Source organism: Solanum lycopersicum, chromosome 2 (genome assembly GCF_036512215.1).
Source record: "Solanum lycopersicum chromosome 2, SLM_r2.1".
NCBI classification, from domain to species: domain Eukaryota; kingdom Viridiplantae; phylum Streptophyta; class Magnoliopsida; order Solanales; family Solanaceae; genus Solanum; species Solanum lycopersicum.
The window spans coordinates 33,754,493-33,764,319 of NC_090801.1; the positions used below are offsets into that span (position 1 = coordinate 33,754,493).

A 9,827-nucleotide genomic window follows, 5' to 3' on the forward strand; every position below is an offset into this window, starting at 1 on the left:
TAAGAAAAAATTTCACATTGTAAATGGAAGAAAAAATTTTGACTTCACTTTATAAAGTGAAAGAAAAAATTGCATTATATATTAAAATATATGTTATGATACTAACGAACAATATTTAAAAAATTAGATAAAGTAAACTTTTTCTTTCCCTAATTTTATTTTAATAATTTATTTTGATCACTTTTATATTTTTATGGCTTATTTAAATTTCAAATTCTCATTCTAATTTGGTGTTTAGCCTTAGTTTTAATCATAACATATAATTATAGCTTTCGTATTCATATGTTTTTATTGATATAATATTTCACAATTTTTTTTTGTTTCACTGTATCAAAATATTTACTATTAATCTTTTTGTTCAACATATTGTGCCAAATTATTGTACTCGTGAAAATTCTTATATTTATTTCAAGATAATATTGAGTTTGATCTACTTCCAAGTTCCAAGACCTACGGAGCACATAGTCCATAGACCTTTCAGTTTTCACCTTTTTACTGAGAAAATAAAACAAAATAAATAAGACCTTTCACCTACCTTGTAAATCAAATGAAATGACACGCCTTCGTCATTTATTACAAGTAATAAATAGTATTACTTTTCCCGCCTTTTCACTTGCTATACTTATATCGCTATACTAGAACTTAACCAAAAAACACAGAGAAAAGAAAATGACAGAAAATTCAACCACAGGTGCAGCAAATTGTAGTGTGGAGTTTGTGAGAGAAGAAGAGGAGATAGTGTCAAACAAAAGGAAAAACGATGATATCGATGTCACAAGGTTTCTCTATAATGATACTCCTTCCGATGGATATTATCAAGAGAAAACTCCTTCTCCCAAGCCCAAGAGGATGATGAATCTGAAATCCAAACCTCCTCTGTTTTCAAAAGTGTGGTGTGATGAAGATGAGATTTCCCTACTCAAAGGTATCATTAAGTTCAAGGAACAAACAGCTTGTGAAATCACGCAATGTATGACAGAGTTTTGTGCATTTATCCTTCCATCACTTACTCTTCAACCTACGCGTGTTCAATTGAGAGAGAAAATAAGACGTCTAAAAAAAAAGTATGAAAAGACTCTTGCCACAGGAAATTCGTCTAATACAGACGTGCACCAACTCGAACTGTTCCAGTTATGTCACATAATTTGGACTCAACCTCCTAACTCTCTACTGCTAAAGGAGAAGCGAGAAGATGGGCTACAGGTAAAGGAGAAACACAACAATCCAGAGCTGGAAAAGCAGAATATACAGGTAAATGAGAAGAAGCACAATATTCCACAAAAAGGGCAGCCGGAAAAGCAGGAGGGGAAGCACAACATGCGGCCAGTTCAGCAGCATAAAATTATCCCCGATTCTGGACTGGATGGGCAAACCATGGAAGATTTGTTGAAGCGACTAGCCAAAGATGTAGAACTTGTTGTAAATTCAAAGGCATGTTTGCAAGGAAATGATGATGAAGTTGGTAGAAGAGTGCTTAATATTAGCCTAAAAAGTACAAATTTAGGGATAAAGTTGGGGACATTGGTGCTGGATAAAGCTACTTCGCCTGAGTTGGTATAGCCATGTCTTATATTTTGTTTTTTCCCCTTAAAATTACTGAGCAGAATTATATCATTTTTGTGTGTTGAATGGTATGTCAGCAAGATTCTCCGGAGCTAATGGAACAAGTGGTATTAAGGGCCTATCTGGAAGCCAAGATAGAGCACGCACAACTACTTTTAAATGCTTACGATGGTTTGACGAAGGTAACAATTCTATCTGCTTTGACTAAGCCTGATTATGTCTTTTGTGGATCAATTTCTTCCTTTATAGTTCTTTGTTATAGAGAAATTTGGAATCTTTTGTAGATATTCTGAATCTTCTGGAAAGAGCTATGTGCTGTAAGTTATTTGCTCCCGCCCGCGTACATTATAAATTCAGGTCTTTGATTTTCAGCACTGTAACCTACTCTTCTGGTTGGGCAGTCTTGTCTAAGTCTATAATTTTGTAAATCTAGAGACTGTAGATCAAATAATTTAGACTACTCAAAATCATATGGATCTGATGTATTGAAAGTATCGAGATACTCTTTCCTTATGCTTAACTCTTAGTATCTTTAATTTGCTTACTTTCATCAGGTAGGAATATAACCTGAATTTTCCAACCTAGGTTATTATCAGTTGTATATTTTATTATGCACACGAATGTTGGCCCAGAAATGTATAGATTCTCTAGAAGAGAGAAGTCATGATGGTCCCCCCGGGATCGCCAAGCTTTAGACTACCCATGTTGCTGGTTTTATTGTGCCTTATTCAAGTGAAAGTTCCTAACTGCCACAAAGTACTATTCTTTTTTTGGAGTTATTCCGTTGTTAGGACTAGAGATTCTTTGGATATACTTCTACAATGAAAATGTAGTGGATATTTGCTTGATAATCGTATGTAACTTGGACCAATATATGGATATTGCCGTGTTGGATATGGTTGTGTCAGATGTTTGGGATTTGCTGTGCTGAAGACTTCAAGTTTAGGATAATGAGATAAAACTGAACTGCTAAACACAAATGTGGAATACAAGCTACTAATCATGTGGTTGAGATTGCATACGTGTTATTTACTATGCCTTTCAATATGCTCTTCATTTGTATCTAGTACCATTTCTAGGCAGCATGGTTGTAACATTAGTCGAGCGGTTCAAACAGATTGACCAGATACTGTACATATCTTATCTAGTCTATTTATGTTGTTGTAGTTATAAAACATGTAGAGAGACCTTTGGGATGGGCTGGCTGCCAGGTGTGAATTGGTCAGCTCTTCTCTTTTGTTGATGATGCGCTATAGCCTTAAATGGCCATGTTGTGACGGCTGTATTGCTGCTTTGAATTTATTAGAGTTCTCAAAGCAATCCTACGGTATGTATATAGTAAGTAACTATTATATGCTGGCAGTTTTCCCTCTTAGGAGCTAGAGATCATTTTTGAGGCTTTCAAGTAGCCAACTCTACCTTCAAATTAATGTGTGCTTTCTGATTTTTTGTTCAAAGTATTGAGTATCATTCTTTTTTATTATAAATATGTTAAATGTTATACTTTCTGCTGTCAACCATCCTCTATGCGTGATTTCTTACCTCCCTTTGTCAAATGGGCATCTTTTATTGAAATTCTAGGGTTAGACACTTACCATTGGACCAACTAAAAGAGAAACTTTAATTATTAAAATACCATTAGCATATTTCTGAACCAAAAGTTAATGGTTACACTGGAAGCTCTATTTTTACTATTTTTTTTTAAAATTAAATCAACTTTTGTGGTCGCAGGGTTTGGTACTGACCCCTACCCTAAAGGTGAATCAAGGATTGATATAAGTTCCTACACCAATTCTCAAGTTATTACTAGACTAACAACTTTGATCATAGATTTCTTAATATATATATCATATCATATCATCATATATATTATTATAAATGGGAAGGTTTTAAGTTTAAAGGTAGATTACTAAAATGCCCTTCACCAATTTTTTAAATTTAAAAATCATTTACTAATTTAAAAATTAAATCAATAATGACAATTAAATTAGGCGAAATACATGATTAGATGTTACAACTTATCATTTTTCATTTCTTAATGAATTTGATTGTTAAAATTTTTCAGCTTCTACCATTAAACACATTCATGCACAAACCTTTCGTGTACTTTATCCATTATAAATTGGATAAAAAATATTAATCCACCATACTTTGTTTTCATCATCTAATAGTTCTTCTGTCAAGAGTACTTTTTATTGGTCACTATTTTTCTTATTGATTTGTGCTTTCGTTCATTTTTTGTTTTCATGGTTGTTGGAGAAACACATAATCTAATAGTTCTTGTAATATTTTTTTATTGGTCACTATTTTTCTAATTGGTTTGTGTTCTTCATTCATTTTTTTTTATTTTTAATGATTGTTGGAGTATTTATATCCCAAGAAATTTCAGCCTTCGAGCTTAGTTCTAGTCTTACAAGTTGCTCATCATTCACCAAAAAAAATGTTGATATTTAACTTCTAGGTAAAAAGGAAACACTAAAAAAAGTTTATTTTTATATGCACAAAAAGATATATAGGAGAACATCAGACAATATTGAGCAATTTTATATCTTGGCCTATATAAATAATAACAATAACAGAGGTCAAACGTGCAAGTATTATTATAAGTGAGAAGCTTCTAACTTAAAAGTTGAATTACCATTTTGCCCTTATTTTATTCTTAATCTAAATTAAATATTGATATATAATTAATTTAATATTAAATAATCATATTTATATGCATGCATCTAGACACTATTCAAATACTAAGTAATAATTATATTATATTATACTAAATACTAAAAATAAGAAGGTGCAAAGTCAAACTTTGAAAGACAAATATTTCATAGAAAATTGTCAGAAATTGCTTTTTTTTTTTTAAAAAAATTCTCTATTCTTTCTCTGTAATTAGTGTAGTTAAATGGATAAATTTGTTATCCTTTTTTTATAATTAGTATAATTAAATGTATTGAATTATTAGTTAAAACAATCAACCTTTCCTCTCTCCCATGTCACTTCTGAAAATTAACTTAAACAACTCTTCACCTTTTCATCTTTTCCTATAATCTTTAGCTATATATGTGTATCATGAAAAAGTAATTATTCTTTATCACTTGCCTCTTGTTGATGTGAATCATTAGGCAATCTTTATGTTTTTTTTTCGTTTTAAATATTAATATTTGTTTGATCCAAATTAGAGTGATATTTTAAAACATAGCTTTATCTTAACTATTTTAGATGTCTTTTTTTTTTGGTTACGGGAGAAGGTATCATCAAGAACTCCCCTTATGTATTTCTTTTTTTACAATATATATTGTTATAATTAAAGTCTTAAGAAGGATATAACTGTTGTATTTGATCTTTATCTGTTTAATTTTTTTGTATTCTATTATGAAATTATGAATGTTAAAAGTCTACTTTTATTAGTGCTGAAATTACTTATTTATGACTTTTATATTCGCTTTTAAATGTACTTTTATACTTCTTTTTTCTTTTATCCTTTCCTTACTAATATAGTTTCTTTAAGTAGATATATATTGGTGTACTTAGAGCATAATGAAAGTTTATTAAGGATAAATCATATAGATATATTCATATTATTTGATGCTATACTAATATTAATATTTTCCATATTTTTTGCTTGATGATTAATGTAGTATTCGATTATTATGAATTTTATTTAATGTATAAAATATAAATTGGTAAAACTAATATTTTTAATTTCAAAATTTTCTATATAATAACTCAACTAGGGACAAATGTGCAATGCGCGTTCCGGGAACTAGTATATATATATATATATATATATATATATATATATATATATATATATATATATATATATACAAAAGCCATGGGTCTCATGTGAACTTTTAAGTCGGAACTTACGCCGTAGATCTGCCACTGTCTATTAATAAACAATAAAATAGTTGGTAGAAGGATGGGACTAGACCTTAACTACATCTGGGAACATATCTTTGGTAATAAATGGGGAGTGATAGTATAGCCACAGTGAATTTCCAAAGAATAGGAGGATTCCCATTTACACATAAACCAAGTATGCAATAAATTTGGATAGACTCCTTCCATTTGGATATGAGTTCACAAAAGTTGGCTTACTTATTCTAAGTAAGTAGTCTTTCTCTTTGACTTGTCATTCTTAAACTGGGGAATCATACGTGTTAAAGCTTGTATGGACACTTCGCTTCTCTTGGTAGATTCTCAAACTTGAATATGATCTTCATTTCCTGTAATGAAGCACCACACTTGGCCAATACATCTTCCTGTCACAGTCCCAATTTTAAAGGCAACATAGGATCTAGAAGAAAGATTCTTACATGGGCTCCACTGATGCTTCATTTTCCATTTTTTCCTTTTAAAGGAAGTTCACCAAATCTCTCGATAAGCGTCAACACAGTTGTAGGAGCATCTTTAGCAGCTAGCTTATGTAGAGACATTGTTTGAAGAGTGTGCTTATTGGCAACAACTGCCTTGGCATGCGTTGGCTGTTACCTTTTCTTTAGCTGACTGGATTTTTTTATGATTGATTTTCTGGTTGCTAGATGGTCTTTTCACAAACACCTTTTTTGGTTCTTTCCTTGAGCCTTCTATATTTATTCTCAACTAGAGAAAACACTATAGTTCTGTTTCTTTTGCAATTTTCTCATTTTATGAGTAAATGATTGCTCATTTTACTCATAATCAATTTCTCCCGTTTCAGCAAAATCTTACATTCATCTACAGTATTGTTCAAAGTCTGGAACATCCTCATATTGCACAGCTTGCCAGAATCCCTCCTCTTTGGATTAACTGTCATATCTTATTCAACCCAAGTACTTTTTTTTTCCTACTTTGGCAACTTGATCTTGATGCTTATCTTAGCCACGTAAGCTTGTGTTGACATTTCCCTGAAAGAATGTTTGTGATGGATCATATAAATTTGTATTTTATCCGGTGCTACCTTTACTTGTTTTTTTCATTAATGTTGTGTTGTTTATGAATTATGATCGATCACTCTTATCTTTCTCCTTATGGAACTTTTTCCTTCTCTCCATTTTGTAGGTTAATAGTAATGAAGCTGAGGCATCGGTGTCTGCTATCAATGACTGAAGCTCATGGGTTCTGAATTCTAATATGAAACTATCCTTGTTTTTGAGTCAACAATGACATCTAGCTTTTCTGGTTGTCTGCTGGCTATCTGTATATGTTTTTGCAGACTGCAACTAAGATTGCCTCTTGGATGGTTTAAAACACTTTTGATGCTCCTACTTATCTTGTGTTGGAACTAACATGGGTTCTAATATTTCAATATATATTAAAGTTTGTTTTAAATTTGTACCATTAAAGGTTAGGTTTTAACGTGAGCACTATAAATCTGATATGGGTTTTAAGCTGGGGTGGAGCTAGTGTCATAGGGGTGTCATCCTTCGCAGAGGGTGGCTAATTGTATATTTTTTGTCCGGAAAGTTATACCGCATATACTAGTAAATGCCTCTCAAATCGATTAAATTTAATATTTTGAACATCTTAGACATGTCAATGACTTGAGGCTTACTTCTATTGCCCACACTAGGGAGGGCAGGTTCAAATAGGTGAGCTACCGTTCATCTAAATTACTGTTGATTGGAAATCTTCAATTTTAAATTCTAGTTAAAAAATGATAGTTTAGTACCAATTTGAATTCTTTTTTGGAAATCTTCAATTTTAAATTCTAGTTAAAAAATGATAGTTTAGTACCAATTTGAATTCTTTTTTTATTAAAACTTGAGATAGAATCTAAACGTAATTATGTTATTGAAAGTTAATAAACAAATTTTACATATAGAAATATAAAATTTTAGCCGTTAATTGAATTTTTAATGAATTTGACTTTTAATTTCTTTTTATTAAAATTTGAAATAATATTTAAATGTAATCATTTGATTTTAGGGTAATAAACAAATTCTAACATATGTCCTTCTAAATTTTTTTTTAAAATATATTTTAATAACTGTTGTTAAAAGCGAATAGCAGAAGACCTCATTTGATTCTACTATTTTTCATGTCTTATTATTGTTGTCGTCGTCTGGGATCACTAAAAGCATGAAACTTGAAATGATTTCATTTTAAGCCGAACCATCTCTCCCTTTCAAATTTTTTTTGTTCGCTTTAACGTTACATTAAACACAAATATTAAAGCTCAATATCATGCCATTTGAATTTTCAAAATTTAGGAATATTTATTCATAAAATAATATTAATATTACATAATTCAATTTTTAATTTTTTGTGCACCTATTCATAATTTTTTTTACTTACGTAATGCTTGGACTTTTTTTAACTTAGGTAATGCTTGGACATTTTTCATGAAATTTTTAGCTCGTCACTGATTTTAACCTTTTTCTATGATCATATCTTGTGTGTATGAAAAACAATATGTCCATTTTGTAGCTTAGTCTTTTAAATTGAGTAATTGTAATAAATATAGTGAATGTCAATCTTTTAGAGAATATTTAGGAATCCTAACTTAGAGATCAAGTCAATTTTCTGCAATAAATAAAAGAGTTCTCTTCATTGTAAAATAATCCTTTCAAGAGAAATAAAAAATCCTTCATTCTCCATACTTTATTTTATATAATTTCCTAACTTAAAGAGGGTTGGATTAATATTACTTGCCTTCTTATGGCTAAGAATAAAAACAAGCCTTGAAGCTGAAGCGAGAAAGTTTTCAATCACCTTTATTAAATTTAGGTATACTAATTATTTGATTTTTGAAGCGGTAATGTATTTTTATTAACGTGAAAGATATTAATGTCGAGACAATTTTTGATAAAATGCTGAATTTACGTGTTATAATAAAAAATTCACATGTCGTGATAACCCATTAGTTTTTTCAATTTAACTAAATAATTAAGATGAAAAGGTAAACAAGTAAACAACAAATAGAATATCTCAAATATCAACTCTTTATAAGTATGAAGTGCGGAAAACTAAATATTATCCTAAATTTTAGTGTCACAAGTACAATAACTTCTAAAATATGATGCAAGTTTGAAACTAAAATGACACATGTTAACACTTGATTTTGATCGACCTTTAATCATTTTGAAAACGATATTCAATTAAATACGTATTTTAAAATATATTGATTTTTAAAATTTTAGTTGATTTTGTCTAAAAATTATATAATTTAGTACACATGCTTTATAAAATTATTGTAAATATTATTAAAATATTTTTTAATTCTTAATAAATTTTGAAATAATTGTTTTATTCAAATATTAATTTAAGTGATTTTAACTATATAAAAATATTATAATATATATAGTATTTTAATTGGATACATTTTCTTAATTTTTTCTCAAAATTATTTGAATTTTAGACCTTTCTATTCTAATTTATTTTAATTCTAGCAACTCCAATTTCAATTTCATTTCAATTTTAATCCCCTTTCATTTCCTCGCAAATTTTATGTCAACAATGGCCACTTCCAAATTCCATCCAATCTGATTTTAAAATTTTATTTTTTAATCTCATCTATTCATCAAACTCAAGATCAAATCTTAGCCCCACATCTTAATAGATTCAAGGGTTCAAATTTATCGATCTTCTCTTTCCTATTTTTAACTCTCAAAAGACTATTATGAACCCGAAATCTTTTTAATTCTCTTCCTCCTCTCCAAGCAGCGCCGCAGCTCTTCCTCCTCCACGGTGATCTCCGGCGAGGCACCTTTCGACGCCGTCCTCTCCGCCTCCCTCTTCTCCTCTCTTCTATCTCCTTCATTCTCTCTTTTTCCGGCAGCGAACAATAGCGAGCAAAGCAACAGGTGCTACTGCTACTCCTTTCCCCTCTTTCTTAGACGAAAACATCAGCTAGACGAGAAGCAGCCAAGGGATTCCAGCCAGCAGTGACAGACTACAACCACAACTCCGGCCAGCAGCTCGTCGAAACGAGCAGCAGCGAGAGCTGGAGAGACCCCGGCGTCGCCCCACTCTCTTCTTCTCCAGTGGAAGCATCGAAACCAACACCACCAGTCGCCTGTTTCTCCGGCGAAGACAATGAAGTATAGATAACGAATTTTGCTTGGACCTCGACGTTTGGTTGGTCTTTACAATTTTCCCATTATATATGCTCAATTCGTCTATAGAGAAACCATGTTTCTTATGAATGCTCATTTTAGACTCTCTTTAATAATGAATTATCGGCTAGTTTTGCTGATCTCGCGGACTATTTCATAGTCATTTTCCGGAAGTATATGTATATTTTAGCTTTATTGAAATGTTGTATCTGGTTATTGTTGTTGATT

The 9,827-nt window shown here is 30.9% G+C and overlaps 1 protein-coding gene across 2 annotated transcripts; it reads left to right on the forward strand.

Moving 5' to 3' along the window:
• Positions 1-617: 617 nt before the first annotated feature.
• On the forward strand, positions 618-6,877 carry LOC138341673 (STOREKEEPER protein-like). 2 transcript variants are annotated; one of them, XM_069293258.1, is made up of 4 exons: positions 618-1,554; positions 1,641-1,745; positions 1,848-1,880; positions 6,604-6,666. In XM_069293258.1, the coding sequence occupies exons 1-3, from the start codon at positions 670-672 to the stop codon at positions 1,854-1,856; spliced, it is 999 nt and encodes a 332-aa protein (XP_069149359.1). In that variant the 5' UTR covers positions 618-669; the 3' UTR covers positions 1,857-1,880; positions 6,604-6,666. The 2 variants fall into 2 exon arrangements, with proteins under 2 accessions (XP_069149359.1, XP_069149358.1); XM_069293257.1 differs by lacking the exon at positions 1,848-1,880 and having other exon boundaries at positions 6,604-6,877.
• The last annotated feature ends 2,950 nt before the right edge of the window (positions 6,878-9,827 follow it).

What these genes read in the sequence shown, in the direction of transcription:
- LOC138341673 (XM_069293257.1), top strand. Translation starts at nt 670, where the DNA reads ATGACAGAAAATTCAACCACAGGTGCAGCAAATTGTAGTGTGGAGTTT. An exon ending in AAGCTACTTCGCCTGAGTTG is followed by an intron (nt 1,555 to 1,640) that starts GTATAGCCATGT and finishes ATGGTATGTCAG; the next exon opens with CAAGATTCTCCGGAGCTAAT. An exon ending in CTTACGATGGTTTGACGAAG is followed by an intron (nt 1,746 to 6,603) that starts GTAACAATTCTA and finishes TCCATTTTGTAG; the next exon opens with GTTAATAGTAATGAAGCTGA.